We start from the raw sequence: 20,639 nt of genomic DNA, 5'->3' as shown, positions 1-20,639 counted from the left end.
AAAGCACATTAGTAAAATAACACACCGAGCTTTGGAACACGATACACTTATAACTCGTGTAAAATAAATTTAACGCGATGGAAAAGTACATATACAAAATAAATATTTCTAAACTGTACACTTTAATCTTTTTCACATTGCACGTTGTGTATAACATAAATTAACGCGTACAGTGGTAAAAGAATTTAATTAGCTATGAAATATGTCTAATAGTTTTCTGAATCATCTAAAACGGATATAATATTATGCGAAATAGATATATACAAGACAAATATTTTTCAACTATATTTGCCAAACTTTTCACGCTCGATATTGCGTGTGTAATGTATCTAATATTGTACCGTGACAAGTCAAAAGTATTTGTCTTAGCAATAAAATTGGTCTTGAATTTTATTGTTAGTCAATTATATTCTCTTTCCAGGAATACTTAAAAATTCCGTTTCTATTAGTAATAATTCAATTTGTAGAAATTTGACAAAAATCGACACACAATCTGCGCTTAATAATCTGTTAAATTCATGAAATAAATTTTTTATCAAAAGATAAAAGAAATTAAATTAAAAAAAAGAAACTTAGAAGCGTTAGTTTATAAAGAAAGTCGTAGTAATATGTGAACATGAAAAAGAAATAGAAGTTTACATGAATTTTGGTATTGATACAGAGTTTGCTATTGTTCTCTATCGTTTTCTATCGCATTTTATCTAATACTATTTCATCGATGGTGGTCAAGGTTTTGGTAGGAAGTACCTTGATTCGATTAAATGTCCATACGTATATCATCAGGTAGAGTGATTAACGAGCAACTTGAGGCCTGTACTTTCCCCACAAACCGCAAAAGCCGAAGCCGAATCTCGAAATAAATACGTTGGCATAAGCTCTCATTGGTTCGCGTAATTTCCACATTTAACTTCTCATTTGAGGAATCACTGTTGTTGTAATGTATTAATAGTATTCTAATCGATTGCATAATTACGCGTTTCATCGAAGTGTCTCGTTGAAATTTTAGAGATAGAACATCTGCGAACGAAGGCTATCAAAATATTCCGCCTTTCGTCGTATTTTTCCACCTAGACGTTGAAAACATCTAAATATATAAATAAATATATTTATACGTTTTAGCTATAGTTCGCATAACGTTTAACAACCTATATGGGAATTGGCAAAAAAAAAAGAAAAGTTTGTCTTTTCATTAATCGCGATTCCCAAGAAACAAACATCTTTTAAAATAATATCGATGTATATATTTGATACGAATATTCGTACGAATGTAATATACAACGAAATTACTTTTAAAATTGCGTGAAAGTACAATTAAAGTACAGTACCTTAAAGAAAAAAAAAATGAAAAATTTCAAATTAAATAATACCGGAAAATGTATTTGCCAATTAACACGTTGATATCTGCAAACCTTTGGTTACAATGAAATTATTAAATTATCATTGAGACGTAACAAGATCATTGGCCTGTGTCAGCTTTTTAAGCGTAAGATTGTCTTTTAATATTCCACGAATCAACGTAAAATGAAAAAATTTAAATTAAAAAGTACCGGAAAATGTATTTGCCAATTAACACGTTGATATCTGTAAACCTTTGGTTACGATTAAATTATTATATTATCATTGAGACGTAACAAGATCATTGGCCTGTGTCAGCTTTTTAAGCGTAAGATTGTCTTTTAATATTCCATGAATCAACGTAAAATGAAAAAATTCAAATTAAAAAGTACCGGAAAATGTATTTGCCAATTAACACGTTGATATCTGTAAACCTTTGGTTACAATGAAATTATTATATTATCATTGAGACGTAACAAGATCATTGGCTTGTGGCAGCTTTTTAAGCGTAAGATTGTCTTTTAATATTCCACGAATCAACGTAAAATGAAAAAATTCAAATTAAAAAGTACCGGAAAATGTATTTGCCAATTAACACGTTGATATCTGTAAACCTTTGGTTACAATGAAATTATTAAATTATCATTGAGACGTAACAAGATCATTGGCTTGTGACAGCTGTTTAAGCGTAAGATTGTCTTTTAATATTCCATGAATCAACGTACAAAGCATTAACAAATTTCAGAAACAGATATTTATAGGCATTTGAGTCGCTCGTATCAAAAGGAATGTCACCGCACTTTATTTTCATACGTAGGTCTTTATTTTTGTTTATTCCAGTTATTCGAATAACCATCCTGTTTGCTGACTAATTAACGATATCCACGGATCAACCACGCACGTGTTTGCACGATGCATAAAACAGCGGACAAGCACGGAGCGAAGGTTTTGAAACTCGGTCGGCTCGGTTCATTCGCCGGCGATTTCAAATTAGCTCGCGCGACGTGACACAGGAATGCTTAGGAAATTTTCAGTCAACTGTACCAAGCTTTGTTCATGCTCTTTAACGCGTTCACCGCTGATCGAATTTCCATTATCGATAGTACGTCGTGTTAACGATTAATCTTTCTACGAAATTTATCCGATGCTTATACCGTGAAACTTGATTCTCTCTTTCTCTCTGAAAATTTTCCAACTCTTCATTTGACAATCTCCGACAATGACTCAGTAACGATACTCAGCAAAGAACGCGTTAATCATCGTTTCAATAAAAGATGATCCGACGTATAGTATGGCTGTAAGATGCATAAAATAAGAAAATAATATTTTTATATTTTTATGGTATCCGATAAGTAAATTTAAGTATCGTCAGATCAAATTGTAAAAGATTCTCATATTTCAACAGAGGATTTCTCAACGTTCGAAACCAAAGTAAAAATCGAGAAAAGAAAAGGACAAGAATCTATTTCTTAAAGAGATTCTAATTTGAAATAATAAATACGAACGAGAGGTATGGTAGATAATTGCTTTATGTGTATTACCGCATATGATATTTGTTTATAGAGGTTCAAGTACGTATTTGGAATATTTCCGGCTCGAATAGAGAATCTGTATAGCTTTCATACAGAATGTTATTTATATCGAATGAATAATTACAGGTATTTAGAAACAATGATGCACCTGTTCAAAGGTAACGTCGGCTCCGGTATCTTTGCGTTAGGGGATGCTTTCAAGCATGCCGGACTGCTGCTGGCTCCGCCGCTTACTATGTTCCTCGGGGTTATTTGTGTTCACGCTCAACATATTCTTGTACGTATAACCCACTATTTTCTCTATTGTTTGCCTAAATAAATAACTACAATAATTCCATCTATTAATTTTTTTTTATAAAATAATATTAACATTATTACTTTCTTGTAAAATAGCATCGATATTCGTATACCGTTTACGATCGAATAAACTGCGGATGTTTATGCAAATTTATATCTTTCCAAACACGATTAGAACCTACTGAGAGATTTTTTTTACCCGCTAAGCATCGTAATAAGTGCGATATTATATTTAGGATATTTTGCATATATTGGGTTGGCAACTAAATGAACCTAACCTCAACCTAACCCCAATACCTGTATCGCGTGGATTTTTTGTACTTTCCGATGCATAAACGCTCAGCCGGTTTAGCAATCGATGTTAAATTCAATTTCTGAAACAACTAATGATCGTTATTCGTCATCTGCGTATATTCTTAATACAGCATGATAAATGGTTTTTGCGAGTCGTTCAATTACATAAATTCCAGCAAAGTATGAAAACCGTACGATACATAGTATACTGATCTCTTTGCTACGTTTACACCGTTCTCTTAAACGTTTGCCAAACCAAGCGATATTGCAATCTATTGAAATTTTACTATCGTATGCGAATAATAATCATCGTATTTTTTTAGAGGATGAATAATTTCAACGAACACTCAGCGGTTCTACTTAGTAATACGCTGTATTTTAGTTGTATTCTACAAACGGTATTTCCTACAGCATTGGAGAGCCGCATCGGCGATGGATTCTGCAGCCTAAAACAAAAAAGAAATTCCGACAAACATATGTCCTGTTTGACCTTGTTTACGGGTTACAACGAGTTTCAATAAATTGGAATAACTCTATCGAAAGATGGAAGTGTTTGAACTAATTTCACTTACCTATTTACAAACACAACTCAACATCGAACGAACGATATCTGGATAGATGGAGAGAGCAAGACAGTCGACGATAAAACGTCTCCGATTTCGTGTTCGAATGCGAGCAGGTCGTTCCAAACATCTCTCGCGAAGCTATACGGTTACATGGAGTTTGTCGACAAAGAAACTCGCAATAGCTAGAAAGCAAGGTCAAATAGACGCTTGTTTACGCGAACTTCCTTTTATCGTCTTTATCTGCAAAATCGGTGCTTCGATGCTGCGGGACACCCTGTATATTATACTCTATTTCTAATCGTTCTTAAGAAATGTAAATAGTTTTACGCCTTTAGCGGTAATACGAAGTAAAGTATCGCGAGAAAAATTCTTCTTCGACGTTGTACGTAGACATTATCGTGCGTTTGCAGATTAAATGTAACGAAGAGGTGACGCGTCGCGTGAACGATGCGAGTGCCACGACTGGGTTTGCTGGCACCGTGGAATTGTGCTTCGCTACCGGCCCTCTAGCACTCCGAAAATACTCTGTGTTTATGAGGTACGTATATGTATAATGAGAAGACCATGAAATAGGGACACCATCGACTGTTCGTTCTAACGCCATACCACGCATTCTTATCTCGCGTCCCTCGTAGGAAATTCGTTATAAAAATACGACTAGAGAGCGAGAAAAAAATAGAATTATTAATTATCAGTTGTACGTCTTATTTCAAACCTTTCATCTGTTTCTCCGAATTTCATTTTTTAATAGCACGCTTCGTTATCGTTCTCTTTTTTTTTCATCTGTTCTTACGATTTACACTACTATCCGCTTTGTTCCAGACAAATGGTTAATGTATTTTTATGTATCACGCAACTTGGATTTTGCTGCGTTTATTTCGTTTTCATTGCGAAGAATATGAAGCAGGTGAGCCACCAATTTTTAATTTCTTCCTTTCTGATCTTTTATTCGCATTTGTAATACGTAATTCCTATTAACTCTTTCAATATCAAGTACTCTGGTCGTGAACGTTTCTCACGCACGATTTCCTGTAATTATCGTTCAGAGCACAATATCTTTCATACTGCGCAAAACAGCAATTAAACGTTACGTGTATTTTCATATATTTCCATTCCATTCGCTACCCTGAGTTTTTGCTATGTAACATTTCTGCAAATTAGACGAAGCTTGTCTTCTTTTATTTCAAGTGGAATAAACCATCAGTGACCTATATCGGCGAGATTTCATTAGAGTCTTCGTTCGATAAAATTTATAGCTTTTAGGAAATTCTTATCTCACTCGTTTCAATATAAAAACGAAACGTAGGAATTATATTTGGAGTTATATCTTTATTCGATCAAGCAAACATTTTCGAGTCAAGCCATTTATCAACAACGATGATACCAATTACCAATGGTGTTTTCCCAATTTAATAACTTCAGGTTTTTCGATAGGGATTTGTAAAGGAGAGAATCCTCGAGTTTTCATATTATTATTACATACCGACGATCCGTACTATAACCTCTTACGCGCATGTAAACTACCAACAAAAATTTGGTATCATTGCACGTACATTTCATAGAAGCAAAGAATTAAAATAGAAAACATCAGTTAAAAATTTTCCTATCCTACAAACTGTTTGGTAAAACTTTACCAATATAAATATAATTATTGGAATATAATATAAATGTAATTTACAAAAGCGATTTCAAATCGTTGACGCTATTAAACGTACGCTATTTAAAGAGTTAACGATTGAAAAACAGTAAAATATGCTACAAACAGATACTAATAAATGACTAAAACGATTTTCTTTCATAGGTGTTGGACGTGTACGGAATCGAGATGGACGTTCATCAACATATGGCTGTGATCTTGATCCCGATAATGCTGAGCACGTGGATCAGGAACCTGAAGTACCTGGTGCCCATTTCGTCACTGGCGAATTTTCTGGTCATAGCTGGCTATGTGGCTACTATGTACATAATGTGCCACGATTTGCCGCCGATCCACGAGAGGCGGTATATCGCGGATTGGCACGAGCTGCCTCTGTTCTTTGGCACTGTGATATATTCTTTCGAGGGTATTACTTTGGTAAGCGATGCCGCGTTTGCACGTGCTTCTTCGTATTTATGTAACGCGTTATTTTCGCGACCAGTCACTTCGTTCACTTGGTTGTTTTGTTGCAATAAGAAACAAAATCAGGGGACGTTATGATACTCATTTTGGGATTGTCATTTTCGATGAAGTACTTCCTAAAGATTCTATTTCTATGTATATGATGTTTATTTTGGAAATTCGGTCGAAAGAGCGAAGATATTTCTGTCTTCCGCTGAAAATAGTTTTAATATATAATAAAGATTGTTAGCCAAAGATCGCTTACCAGTTGATATCGAATATCCGGATGTACACTGTTGGCCATAAATATTGTACATATCGATAGCCAAACCAAATTAAAAGCTTCTCACCGCTATTATTTTCTAGTTATTCTATCGTAAAGCTGTTATTTTATTCGCAGCATAAGCGTCTTGTAACGTAGGATATTAAATACTAAAGAATGCTAAATTACAAAAACAATGCAAAGAGTTCTGTGAACTTTAGTATGTAATATTACTATTGCGTTAGCGTTAAATTTACAATAGGAATAACGAGTTGAACGGTTATATAAGTCTCTCTATATATAACTGTATTTCCCTTTTTTCTTTTGGCCTACAAAAAAGCAACGGAAGACGTAGGAATGATGTGAATAGATTTATTGAACTGCGCAGAGAATTTCTGACATTTATGCCGATAATCGATAACAAGTTAAAGAGGAGAATGATATATTGTTATAGTCTTTTATCCACTGATATCTGCCAGCTTATTCTGATTTTTATAAAACTGTTTCAATAATGAAATACGATAAATTACTACAAAAACTTAGTTTCTGCAAATCCACGTAACGTAGCAATAATGAAAAGATAATAACGAAGGAAGCGGTGCACAGATTATTCAATAAAAATAAAAAATTAAAAAAATTAAATGAACAAAATTAATTTGACAATTAAACATTATTTTCTTTAACTTTGAGTTGAATTTCCCAAACAATTCGATATTTTATTACGATAGAATTTTTTAAGACTCGACTTGTTAGTCATAATTCGATTGTCGATAAAAAGACATGTTTTTTCTGTTCTAACGAATATCCCGCTGTATTTTAGGTGTTACCCCTGAAGAACGAAATGAAGAAACCGAGCAATTTCAGTAAGCCACTGGGAGTCCTAAACGTTGGAATGGTAATTGTCGGTGGCATGTTCGTCGCGATGGGTTTTATATCTTATTTAAAATACGGCGACACAGTGGCCGGATCCGTTACGTTAAATCTCCAATCAAAGGAGGTGTAAGTATTCAAATTTACTTTTTTAAGTGAACATCAAATTCTTATTATTATCAGTTGGTCGATAAAAATTCCTTTTATCTTACTTTATGTTAATCACTCGCTAAATTATATTCTGTACATAATTGCCAAACGTTATTTATCGATGCAAATTAATTGTCTCGTATATATTTTTATCAATATCTTGTTACACGTATGCGTATATTTACGAATTGATTTGCTAATTGAGTTCTATAGAATAGAAGTAGTATATCGACGTCAAAACAGATCAGGCAAGTGATTAGCACATGTTTGTTTTACCATGTACGAAAGCAGAATTCTGTTATATCGACTCTATAGAAAATTATTATGCGTTCAGGTGATAAATCACGCTGCGTTCAGAATAATCGCAATACTATCACGCAAAGTGATAGAGAAAAGTAGCGAGACAGAAAAAACAAAAAAAAAAAAAAAAACAAAACACGTAGTTAAGAAAAAACTGTTTGTAACGTAATTTTCTGTTGCATACAAAGGGTGGATGGAAAAATCATCGGCGAGCATTTAAGGTTTCTATCTTATATGGGTTTCCTAGAAGTGTTGTGTTATTTTATCAAACTACTAGACCATTTGTATAATATTGTGACGTCGTGTTCCTTTTTTCATCAACACGCAATAATCAATTAGCCATACACATAGACGTTTCTTTGCGTTCTTCGTTTACGACTAAATTTGCATGTTGCGATAGATTTAACACAATTGGAATAATTATAACGATGACGAACGGCTGAATAAGTTTCTCGCATTTAACAGCAATTAATCAAAGAGAAATAATTCGGATACTCATAAGACGTTATTGTGTTTTGCAGCTTACCTCAATGCATACAGGTTGCCATCTCGTTGAGTATATTACTCACGTATGCACTGCAATTTTACGTTCCCATTGCGATCATTTGGCCAAAGATCGTCAACCGTTTTGGCCCTTTCAAGTGGCCCGTTTTCGCAGAGACTGTTTTCCGTTCCTCGATGTGTTTCCTAACATGTAAGTTCTATAATGTAGTATATAACATTATCGTCAATTTATCATCTGTAAGAATAGTCGAAATTGTTAACCCTGCTATGGACGAAAAATTTGTTCGAACCTTGGTTCTCATGTTCGATTATTTTAAACCCTTAAACGATTTGAAATTATAATAAATACTCTAAACGTTTTAAATCGTATAAACACAGCTGTAAAAAAATATTTTAAACACTCTGAATCACAAAGTTTTTTCACAGCATCCTTCCTTTTCTTAACCTCCTTTTGTCCTCCGACCCGATCACGTTCTCGTTTAAGAAGATTTCTTATTTGAAATATCAATTTGACGTTATCTTTCTTAAAATTACAAAACTTCTTTACGTAAAAAGTAGATTATTCGTTGTAATTAATTTTCGCCTGCCGGCTACAAACCGAATTTAATTTATTCTCACTCACACTCTCGCTCAACCTCGGTATACGCTCGATATAACTACACGTATTTATTATAATTCTTAACAGTTAAAACAATTTCTGATTGGATCTGGTTTCTTTGGCCGTAGTCATGAAAATATGAGTTCACGTAAATATTCGTAATCTATTTAACAAAATCGAGGAAAATACCAATTTAATATCAAATCTGTATGTATAATTTAATTTGACCTTAGGACGCTGAAGGATTTCAAAGGTTTACCAACGTTTGAAGTTCTGCGGACATTCTTTGACTCTCCTTCAAACGTCCTAGGATTAACGTTAAATATATTTAATACTAATTTCACCTGTTATATCTAATTACAGTTGTCCTAGCTGAAGCGATACCTCAACTGGGTCTGTTCATATCATTGGTCGGTGCAGTAAGCAGCACCGCCTTGGCACTCGTATTTCCACCAATCATCGAAATGGTTGTATGCTGGCAGAACGCATCACTGGGCTTGTTTACGATATCGAAAGATATCCTGATAGTACTAATCGGTCTACTCGGTTTCGTTACCGGGACATACGAAAGCATCACGTCGATCATTAAGGCGTTTAGCACGTAATTAGGCTAGTTCGTTGTATAAATCGTTGTTAATATACTTTTTACTTGTATGTATATATATACACGCGCGGTATTATCAGGATCATGACATCTACGCGATCATATAGGCAATGATTATTCATTTGGACAGAGCCGGTCTTTTCTTTCTTTCTTTTTCTTTTTTAATTTTTTAGATTACTGTTAATGTTAATGTTAATGTTGTTTATTAGCCTACCACATTTCTGTCGAACGAATCGTATACGAATCTTTGCGCGTTACATTCACTATTGTTCGAATCCTTCGTTTAGCATAATTTTCGCGTTCCGCATTCAGAAAAGGGTACTTCGTTATCTGTGATCCGTCTCTAAATCGATAATGCGAATTTTTCTAGTTCCACGAACAGGGTAATAAATCTCGTGCCCTTGAGGGGATTACAATTACCAATTTCTACGTTCGCCGTACTGTTGTCGATATTAGAATGGTGCTAATATCGAGTACAGCACGATTTCAGGCAAATAAAATAGTTTTCCATGGGGTAATTTTGCAAGAATTACTTGATTTTAAGGGGGAAGAAGTTTTTGAGAAATTGGTAATTGTGATCGAATTGTACATTGATATACAGTTGGTCATGAAAGTGGTTCGACCCACCTTGAGACGACATATCGGTGAAAACAGAAATAATTCAAGATCTTTTTTCAACAACTATTTTTTATTTTCTCATACAGTAGTAATACACGGCCTCGTGATTCGAAAACAAAAATAGACCGTATAGCAATATATTGTATATTAAGAACTTAGTACGAAAGACGGAGCATCTTTCAAATACACTCGCAAAGTCTTACCATTTTAATTTTGACGATTAACGAATGATAAATATTTTAAAGTGGATCTCATTTCATAGATTGAAATTACGAGGGAAAATATTTCATGGATATATGTAAGAAAGATGTTGAAATTTTTCGATCTTAAAAATCTGCGCATAATTTATCAGTTAATGGCCATCGCATGAGTATATGCCGTCCTCATATTACCTATAATTGAATTATAACGAAAAGAAATAGATAAAAAGATTAATTTTTTAAATTAAACTTTACTGTTTATAAAATATGGATATTTTTGTGATCAATTGTATGTCGCGCGATACGTGTCTATAATATATCATCGCCTATGAATAATTAACAGTGTTAGTTGTTCGTGTCCTGAACAGGACGTAACCGTAGATTTATATATATGATAGATGTATAGATTATTCGAGTAGATACACGAATTTTCCTTAAAAAAAGAAAGGTGAAAACTGATTGTTACTGCGAACTCGCGTAATATATATATATGTGTGTATACATAACTCATGCGACAAGAAAGGAAAGCAATCAAAATGACGTACAAAACAGAGTGTTGGCCGATAGACGTTGAAAAGTGTATAATATTATAATGACAATGATCATACTCGACGATCGTGCAATATGAAAAGACAATCGCGTGGATTTTATTCGAAAATGTAATTTCTCGCCGACGGAATATTGCGTGACTTTCAACTTTTAATTGGTATCGTTGGATCGTACGTAATAATTTCTATTAGATCATTTAATTTCGAAGTATTTAAGACTAAGAATTTGATATATAATACGCTACTGAATGTTATTATGCATGGTAATTTCTGTATCATTAATTTTCAATTTTTCGTCATTTTGTTACACCAAGAGGTCATTAATTATTTTATTCGAATTTACATTTCACGCAATAAAAGCGATTGATGATTTCTGTTATGTGGAATATAGGAGGTAAATTTTATTTTGTACTCCTTAGTTTTTGCGATGGAGTAGAAAATGCAACGTGAAATGCTCGAAATTTCTTTCTTACTTTGTATGGAATTAAATCGCCGCTTGCGAATCCAATAGTACAAGTTAAGAGTTAAAAGTTCGATTGAATTTTGTTCGAACGTATCGATTGTGATTTTTTGTATTATAGTTACGTGGATGGAACTGTATCAAATCTGTGATATAGTGATCAACGTTTTAAATACGAAACAGCGAAACGAATATATTTTTTAAATATACTGTACGATTTAATCAGAGAAGACAAATTTGTATTAAATATTTAGATCATCAACATCATCACGCTGAGTCATATTGGTCATTTTGTACTACGCTATCGATGGTCTTGGCACTGATAAATTTTTTTACGATTTCTACACATTGTGATTGTCATAAATGATTATTGTTAAAAAAATTGTTTGTAAGATGATAATTCTTGTGCTATAGTTGTTATAAAGCGTAAATTTCTTTTCTCTCGCGACGACTGGAGATTCTTCGAACAAATGTATTTGAAGACCACCAGGCAAAGACATGATAAACCACGTTTTCCACTTTTCGTGGAACAATAATTTAAGATTCGACACTCTTCTTATTTGAATAACACTATGCTGTTAAATATTTAAAAAATAACGACCCGTAGAATATAGAATATATCGTAACGTTAGTTACGTCATTGTTCTTTTACGGAAAAACAAATTCTATATCTTATGAAAAGCTTTGTAGCTGTCGCTTATTAATATCGTTATTATATCTTTCGACCTAACAGATTTTTCTTTTCTTCAGCTACCACATTGACGTATTCTCCCTCGCATTAAAATAAAAAATGTACAAATATGAGCTTACCATGTTTTTATACAGTGGTCTTCATTTGTAATAATGGTAACGTCGACTCAATGTATATTTTATTTATTCGCATATCGCGGTATGATCGATAATTATAAAGGAGAATGGTAAAGGAAACAATGAGAAATTGTACATTGTTCGACAATGTTGTTGTTGTTGTACAGTGTCATCGATCGACAAACTTTACTTTAATACCTTTTTATATGTGTATAGGTATATAGATACAAAAAACAAAACATGATAAATTAAACAAAGATAAGAGAAGAATAATGAAAAAAAAGTATGCGGAAAATCAAGTCGAAACAGTATAAAACTTCGATACCTGTGTTTTCAGAAATATACAGAACGATTTTTCTAGTACACGAGCCTCGAGAAAGCAAGCTTACTAACACAGTTCCATTTCATTTTGCACAACTTGCCAATGAGTAGGGAGAAACCAGTTGAATTAATTAAGAACGCGGTACTCTTCAAAAAACAAATAACTAAATACAAAAAATTCACTTTTCTATTCGTCTTATCGCATTTAGAGATAGCGAGATATTAGTGAGATACTAATGAGATATCAGTAGAAAAGTGAAAGATAGTAGTGTTCCTTGTGAAAAAATTAAACATACCGAGTATCATCGTTAAAAATAATATTTTGCAGCAATTTATTGATCAATAATTTTTACAGTAACTTGCGTCTGATGTCTGACGATGGATTTGTCCAGAATTTTTCCTTAGGACGCATTGTAGCGTAATAGTATTAGCTTATTCGCTGCCAGGCAAATTTAAAGCGTCTTGCCCTAGACGCCAAGATTTTCTTTTAAAGAAAACATGAAATTTCACAAAATCTAGTAATATTCAATTGCAGATACGGTAATAAAACGGCGTTTATAGTAATTTACAAACAAAAAAATACCCTACGAGATAACTGATAGTTGGCAATCTTGGTACATACGCTTACCACGAGATATCTCTTAGTTGGCAGTGAATGGGTTAACCATTTTTAAGGCGATTCAAAGTCATCGAACGGCGCAGCGAGAGCGATATGTATTGCCCTGCCTCGGAGTACAAATTCTTTCTCAGGAATAGTTTATACGTACAGATACTTTTGTTACGTGTCCTGTTTTTTTCCTTTTCTTTTTTTCTTTTTCTAAGATGTTAGAGGTGTAAAGTGATTAACTTTTCTTTGAAGGGAGGCTGATGAATGAGAGTTAATAAACGTGCGAGACAAAACGTGTTGTCTGTTCATGTACCACTGTGTTGGTCGATTAACGAATCGTTGACAAATAAAGTCGTTCGAAATTGATTTACCGAATGTCGATTGGCCTCCGTGGATCTTTTTCGTTATTATTTAAATAATCATCAGAGGTATATTTTTACTGATTCTTTGAAAAACAACTTAAATTTTCGAGTTATTCGAATCGTCGAATTATCTGTTGCAAGAAACGTGGTTCAAGTTTTCGAGTATTGATTATTTCTAAGAAATATCGATCGGTCGCGTGAATCTCCTTTTTGTTTTTCAGACGATCGTTGAAGATTGATTTTTGAATTATTTTTTGAGAAGAAAAACAAAAGTTTGCGAGTAACATTCTACTTTAAATTTGGCTCCAGCCTTGGAATATCGACTATTTCTACTGAATATCGATTATTCATGAGTATTCCCTTGTATCTTGTGCTTTATATATCAGAGGACATTTTGAAATTATCTTTAAGAAGGAGGACAGGAGACTACGAGTATTATCCTGCTTCGAAATTAATTTAAACTTTGGGATATTGATTGTTTCTACTAAATGTTCATTGACTACGTGTATTTTTTTACTTGGTAATGGAACGATCATAGGAAACATCTTTGAACTATTTCCTAAAGAAGGAACGTCAGAGTATAAAACTAATAACTTGCTTGAAGTTTGATTCAAGCCTTTGGAATGGCTTAGATCGAATTATTCGTTGAAACGTCCTGAACTTATCGATAAAGCTCCTTCGCGTTCTGAAGTCCGACGAAACATTTCGTCGATCTGAGACAGAAAAGAGATACTGGTTTATTCAATTAAAGATAAGTAACTGTCGTTTTTCAGCAATGGATTGCAGCGAGGAAGAGGTATAATCTTACTTTTACGTGTTCAATTTTCACTTACTCGACGTTGCTTCTTTTAGTTGACGAAAATCAATGTCTTCCGATTAAACATTCTCATTCCACTGATGGAGATCTTGGACGTGTACGCGTCGTTTAAAGAAGAATTAAGTCCAGATGAGTTTTGCATTCGTTTGTTCGTTAACGAAGGCTCGAGAGAAAAATGCAAACCACATCACGATCCTGTTATGGAACGTTTCAGGAATATCGAAGAATTTAAGGTTATAATTTAAAGAAATCTGTTTATCGAAATCACTTACGGAACAAGTATATAAATATGTTGGATTTTTAAGGCTTTGTCAGTTTCGTTGCAAAATGTAATCATCGATTTATTCATGAATATCGTTCGTTACACGGTTTTCTTGGACTCAATAAGTAAAGATTATCTGGATAAACAGAACTGTCGCAATTACAACGATTTGTCTCAGACCATAGGTAAGCTACGAAGGTTCGTAATGAAATAACCAGAGAATAACTATTTCCATAATGCTTTATGGAAAATAAAATGAATGAATTCTTTGGGTAGTCCATATTTTCATTTTTACCAATTGCCTTCCTCTATTCATGTTTCCGTGAGTTCGATCACGTCGAATGTTTTCAAATATTCTCACACCTCCTTGTCCTTACTTATTAGCCCTGCTACATTCCAGAAGCACATTTCCATCCCCTTTGTAGTCCCCCCCTTTTTCCCCTTTTTTCATTTTTCTTCCCCTCTCTTTCTTTCCTCCTCCAGCCTCTCTTCATTTTCGTTCTACCTGTACCATCTGTTTTCTATTTTTAGTTTCTTATATCCTATCTTTACATATTCGCCCCTTTTCCTTCTTACTCTGGCTACCCTTCTCATGTGTTGCTGTACCTCCCTTTCTTTTCTAGTCAGATCGTCGTCTATGTATACCCCCTTTTCCAGTTTTCTTTTCTCCTTCATTATCCTTATTTTTTCCTCCATTGATCTCATCGTCGCCGCTATTATTGTGCTCTTTTCCCCCACCCTTATCTTATGTGTTCTTTCTACTTCAGCCCCTATTCTCATTTTTTCGCTTACGAACTCCTCTACTGTCTCTTCAAATAAAATGAATGACATTCAATTTATGTTAAATATATATGCAACGAATATCACAAATATATTTCTTTCTTCGGAAGATGAGTATCATCTATCTATTTTGATTAATAAAGCTATTATTTTAGAATTTAGTTAAGAATTTCATTTTTCAGTGTTTGTGTACATCTTATCATACAGAATATGCAGCTTGTTTTTCGAAGATTCGATCGATTGCTTCGTTCGCTTTAAAGTAAAGAAAATGTTGTCCCTCGTTGTATATCTTCTTCGCACGGAAACTCCCAATCTTTTCCATGAGAAGGGTTGCTTGACGTTCGAGGAAGATTTCGTGGAGGGAAACCTGGTTCTGCCATTTTTAGAGGCAACGCCGTGTTTAGAGGTTCGTTCTACCGTTTTTTACAGCGGTTCTGTTGGACATAATGGATAACGAGTTTCGTTCTAATTAACTTGTTGTTTAATCGATCTGAAGAAACTACAGCAGCAGTTAAAGCAGCACATACGAAATACGAAGATTCCTAAAAAGGAATCGACTACTCCTGTGTTTATGAACGTTTTAAATCGACCAAGAACCGGTTTGAAAGTGCCACCCGGTACACCTGAAGTGAGTAACTTAGTTACAACTTGAGACGCGATTAATGTTTATTTGCAAAGTATATTTAATTTATCAATTTTTAGGTTAGTTAGGTACCGCGATTGGAGCTTTTTCTTATTAAAGATTGTCCGTTTAACAACTGACGGCACCATTTTGAAATTTCCCGCCATCTATTTAACTCGCCGATTAATCGCGCGACTTTCAATTTTCCTTTATTCACCTTCGATAAAAATCAAGTCGACCTAAATTGCTTTCCCAAATAACTGTGATTCGTCTTTGAATTGAGATCGGATGACATCGCTTAAGATTTCTAAACAATTTCCAATACCTTTTTAACGATCTATGCCTAATAGTTTTTACCGCTCGTTATGAAGTAGCAAGTAGTGGCCTTCGATTGACCTTCAGCGCCAGCTAGGTGGCTTTCAACGACCTTCAAACGGTTTTTTTTTACAAAAAGATCGCGAGAATTCTCGATAAGACTTGCAAAAGATATTCCTATCCTTCTTAAAAAATTTCTAAAATTTTCATAAAATTTCTTTTCGTATAGGTATGGAGAAGTTAATAAAATTAAATGAACTTTATACTTATAAGTTAAAGACGTTGAATTAAGGTTTCATCTTTTGAAGACTCATATCCCGGATAGGACCTGTCGGCGATGAAGTTCACGCGTCAAATTCCAAAGACGAATTACCTTAAACCGTCAACGGAGAGAAAATTGGAGCTTTTGAGCGCAACTAACAGGATAAATGCTATGAGATTGTTGAAGGACGCGAACGAGAATGCACCAAGTTGCTTCTATCGGCGTAAAGATTCAGACAACTCGGTAGAGAAAGAGAAACCAAAGGCAACTTTCGTGGGAAAATCGGTTCCGAAATTTAAGGTGCAGAAAACGCTGGCGCGATCTGCTGTCTATGCAAATTTTATCATTTTTTTATAACTTTCTTTACATTTCTCATTTATTTGAATCGATTTGAAATCAAACTTCTGTTACATCTTTCTTGTATCTGAAAGTTGATCACGGCTGTTTATAAATTATCGTAGAATTTATTAATTATAGCCAGTCGAGGTAAAACAGACAGCAGCTTCGACATTAAGAGAGTGCGCGCGTGTGATCAACATGGAAGAGAAAGAAATAAAAAGGTACTGTCAATAAGACAAATTAATTTTAATTTGACATACTAAGTAATTAATTCAAGTATGAATATTACGAAATAAATTATTTCTGTATCTCACTGTTTTATCGGTTAAATGTAATAAAAAGGAAATATTAACTCTTATATATATCCATAGTTCCATGAAGATAGAAAAGAGCGATTTAATTGCGTTATCTTCTCTCCTCGTTTTCAAATATTTCCTAATTATATTTCCTCTTGGAATCCTAATGAAATTGTAGATTGAAAGCATTAGCCGAAGGAGGTACCGATCCAGCTTCGATACTGAAATTCCAAGAAGAAAGGCGTCAGCAACAAAAAGAGGAAGAATTATTAAAGATACAAGAGAAACATCTATTGGCTTTGCTAAGCCGTGAGAATGCTTTCATTGCGAAACAATCGCTGTTGAACGATGTGAAAGCGCACGCAGAAAGCGTTCGAAAGGAGGTATGCGCTTGATAGAAGATATGTATTTTATCGAATGATTACAGACGATCTTAATATTCTTGTGTAAGATAGTGAAAGGAATGACGATATCAGACGTAAAAGTTTCTATCAACGATCGATCTCCTTTACGTAAATATTTTAGTGGATATGAATTTTTCTTTTTTCGTCACTTTGTTCTTAAAGAAGCAAGAACTTTACGACAAGTTAGAGAAGTGGAGAGAGAATCACAACAGGGAGATGATGGAAATCGTTGTAAAGTGCCGCGAAGTCGAACAAGCCTCTCGTGAAGCTTTCAATGCCATGGTCGACGAGAAAAGGCAGAAAGGTAAAAAATTCTGTACTACAGCTAGGATAAACCTTGGCTTATTCCTTTTTCGTAAATGAAGTACTCTGACCCATTTCTAATTTCCTCTATAACGAATATTAATAAAAATACGTCTTCGTTAAAAATATTTCCTTAAGGAAAAATTAATAAAATGGTAATTTTTCGAACTATCAGCCGCAGAGGTGACGGAAGAATCGCGGCAATTGAAAGCCCAGTTGGTCAAGCAGAGAGAGGAGGAAACTGGCAGGAAAATTAAATTGATCCAAGAAATTAAGACGCTTCAATCTTTACGGGCATTGCCATCGATCAAGGATTTCGATCCAACAGAATCAAGCGGTCTTGGTCTTCTTTGTGAAATGTCCTTGGCGGAGGTTCGTAGCATTTCCATTAAACGATTAATAATTAACGATTAGCTTATCGTGCCTCAAGTGTTCCTCTCTTTAGTCAATTATTATCCTCCCTTTATTTGAATTAGAGATCGGTTGAAATTAGGAAAAAAACCGTGTACGTCGTCTTTCTGTGGTTCGTTCACGTTTAAGAGCGCCTATGTGATTAAAGTCACCCAGTTCTTACAGGGATACGAGAAAAACAATAAACAACGTTAGAGTAGAGTTGAAAGAGTTGATCGAGACATCGGAGAATAGAATTGAGAGAGGAGAGAAGAGAGAGAGAGAGAGAGAGAGAGAGAGAGAGAGTGTTAAAGACGAGAGTTGCCAAATAACTAAAATAAAGTTATTTGAGATAGATACGAGTATCGCATTTAGTTTCAGTTAAACAAACATCGTTTTCTGTCCAATTAACACCTGTATATTCAATTCATTATTAATAAATTAGAGTAAGTAAATCAAAGTAAGTAATCGGGGAAAAATTGATATCTTAATTTCCACGATACTACAGTTGAAAGAGAGATTATTTTGGACCAAGATGAAATTGGACGAGGAAACAAAGGAGAGAAAATCTGTTATTTATCGAGAACGCGAAAGGCAGAAAAACTTGATCAACGAAACGAGAAAAGCGCTCGAAGAATATAAAGCGAGCAAGTTAGTTGTAAAACTATTACATATCGCTAATTATTTGCGGTAAGTTAATTGTAGTAAAAATATGGAAGAATTACTAACATTTATGTAGTTTATTGACAACAAAAACGGTATATAAAGTGAAAGAAGTGAGCTTTAAAAATGAGGAAAAAGAAATTAATTTCCTTCTTATTTATATTTTATTGATAAAAGAAATGATACAAAATGTAACACAGGAGAGTGATTTTTTTTTTTTGAATTCAATGTGTTACGGCGCGTGACATAGTCCGTGCGTAGAGAGTCACCGGACGTAACACAATGTTTCTCATATTAGAACCGAAGCAATACGTAAATATCCCATAAACGTAATAGTCTTGCTTAACAATTAATTTGAAATTCTGAAAATGTAAAAAATTGAAGGGTTCGCAAACAATAAAATGAAATATTGCGTTAACGCGCCTTTCATCTTTAATGCGACAAGGTGCAGCTTTAGAAAAATGATAGGTGAGAACACGTTTAAATTTATTTTAGTAAAGCTACAGTCATCGTAGCAAAACGATCCTAAGAAGGAAAAGAATTCATTTGTAAGAGCAATTATTTGCCAATTTTCAGGCGTGCTGTTTTTCCGGCTAAATCACGGCAACGATTACAGCCTGTTAGCTCACCAGAGATCGACGCGTTGCGAAAGAAACTGGAAGAACAGAAAGCACTAAGGTCACAGAAAGGAACGGTATCTATTTCGAAATAAACGAATTAAAGAGTTTATTCGTTCAGATAGAACGTTTTTTGCGATAAATTATTTAGATTTATTATCTATTTATCTATTAATTCCGTGATCACTGTGTGATAGTATGATAAAGCAGAAATGTTTTCTAAAATTAATAGCGTATTAATAACGAATATTGCGAAGCAAATGTTTAATGATAAAGCCTGTTTGCGAATTTATAATTAAAAATTCACAAGTCATTTTTGAGAGATAATTTTTGAAAATAAATCAAGATAAGATAAATAAATAAAAGTGATATGAATTTAAATACTAATATTTAAGTCTGACTCCTGCTGATAGAGATTAAAATGGAAAATTACCCAAATATTATACAACAACTGCAGAGTAATGTTTAGAAGGCAACAATTGCGTAGCATAAACGTCGACAGAAACGTTTATGCTATCCATTTATATATATATATCACTTTTTAAAAATTTCACAATATGAATATTAAGGAAGACTTAATTGATTTATTCCACTATCTTGGTAAAATTGCAGACGCGTTTTTCTTTCTATCTTTCGCTGTAAATTCTACGATGTAATATAAGAACGCAGATTAAATCGTTTGAATAGATAGATTTACAATTATCTTTTATGTAGTATAGTATATTTAGTATTCCACAAATGATACGAAATTTCATACTTTTCAGTAAGATGATACCTCTAATAATATGACACGAACTGAAAAAAGAACAATTGTTATAAGATAGAAACTCATCGTGTTTATTATCTTGCACAACTCAGCTTGAAATAAACCAATATTACGACGTCTTGTTACGATACGATAATCAACGCTACAAATCAGCCGATTCCCTATTTCCGTTAAGATAATAGAGGTGATTGAAATTATTATAACACTGAGTTAACAGATTAAAAATACGCTTTATTTACAACGACTTGAAAAACTTAAGTGTTTACACGTGGTGCGTGTAGACGTTCTCGATGAAGAGAAGTTAAGATGTCAACTGATCGAAGATAGACTAGTAACAGTTTCGGTAACAGTGATGATAAAGAAGAAAACTACTGATGGGTGTGTCTAGACGGGACTATCGGATTCCTTGATAACAATCTTGATTAGGAAAGAAAGGGCAACAGTCGTCGTTGCTAATCTGACGAGAAAGA

The 20,639-nt window shown here is 33.9% G+C and overlaps 2 protein-coding genes and 1 long non-coding RNA gene across 5 annotated transcripts in view; 2 read left to right on the top strand and 1 right to left on the bottom strand.

The window, feature by feature from the left end:
• LOC117159387 (proton-coupled amino acid transporter 2) overlaps positions 1–13,337 on the top strand; it is a 52,627-nt gene extending 39,290 nt beyond the window's left edge. The window contains exons 4-11 of one of the 3 annotated variants that reach the window (XM_033339162.2): positions 2,994–3,144; positions 4,435–4,562; positions 4,847–4,931; positions 5,826–6,098; positions 7,205–7,383; positions 7,893–7,925; positions 8,226–8,398; positions 9,170–13,337. In XM_033339162.2, coding sequence (XP_033195053.1) covers positions 2,994–3,144; positions 4,435–4,562; positions 4,847–4,931; positions 5,826–6,098; positions 7,205–7,383; positions 7,893–7,925; positions 8,226–8,398; positions 9,170–9,411 — 1,264 coding nt within the window. In that variant the 3' untranslated portion in view covers positions 9,412–13,337. The remainder of the gene's footprint in view (positions 1–2,993; positions 3,145–4,434; positions 4,563–4,846; positions 4,932–5,825; positions 6,099–7,204; positions 7,384–7,892; positions 7,926–8,225; positions 8,399–9,169) is intronic. The other 2 variants (XM_033339163.2, XM_076622708.1) reach the window with 2 other exon arrangements.
• Positions 3,813–4,441, bottom strand: LOC143303350 (uncharacterized). Its single transcript, XR_013059540.1, has 2 exons — positions 4,031–4,441; positions 3,813–3,904 (listed from the first exon to the last, which is right to left on the bottom strand). It is a non-coding gene; the product is annotated as an uncharacterized LOC143303350 (long non-coding RNA).
• Positions 13,338–14,108: 771 nt separating the features above from the next.
• LOC117159386 (uncharacterized) lies at positions 14,109–19,710 on the top strand. The gene is made up of 11 exons (XM_076621822.1): positions 14,109–14,129; positions 14,186–14,383; positions 14,456–14,597; positions 15,375–15,598; positions 15,689–15,820; positions 16,869–16,951; positions 17,205–17,409; positions 17,593–17,734; positions 17,909–18,105; positions 18,632–18,813; positions 19,363–19,710. Exons 1-11 carry the CDS (start codon positions 14,109–14,111, stop codon positions 19,496–19,498), a joined length of 1,662 nt encoding a protein of 553 aa, XP_076477937.1. The 3' UTR covers positions 19,499–19,710.
• The last annotated feature ends 929 nt before the right edge of the window (positions 19,711–20,639 follow it).

This window comes from Bombus vancouverensis, chromosome 1 (genome assembly GCF_051014615.1).
Source record: "Bombus vancouverensis nearcticus chromosome 1, iyBomVanc1_principal, whole genome shotgun sequence".
Taxonomy (NCBI): Eukaryota; Metazoa; Arthropoda; class Insecta; order Hymenoptera; family Apidae; genus Bombus; species Bombus vancouverensis.
This window is presented reverse-complemented; position numbering and strand designations above follow the sequence as displayed.

Bases quoted from the DNA above. Each gene is read 5' to 3' on its own strand.
- LOC117159386 (XM_076621822.1), top strand. From the start codon at position 14,109: ATGGATTGCAGCGAGGAAGAG. The intron at 14,384-14,455 runs GTTATAATTTAA...TGGATTTTTAAG, and splicing joins GGAATATCGAAGAATTTAAG to GCTTTGTCAGTTTCGTTGCA. The intron at 17,735-17,908 runs GTAAAAAATTCT...TCGAACTATCAG, and splicing joins CGACGAGAAAAGGCAGAAAG to CCGCAGAGGTGACGGAAGAA.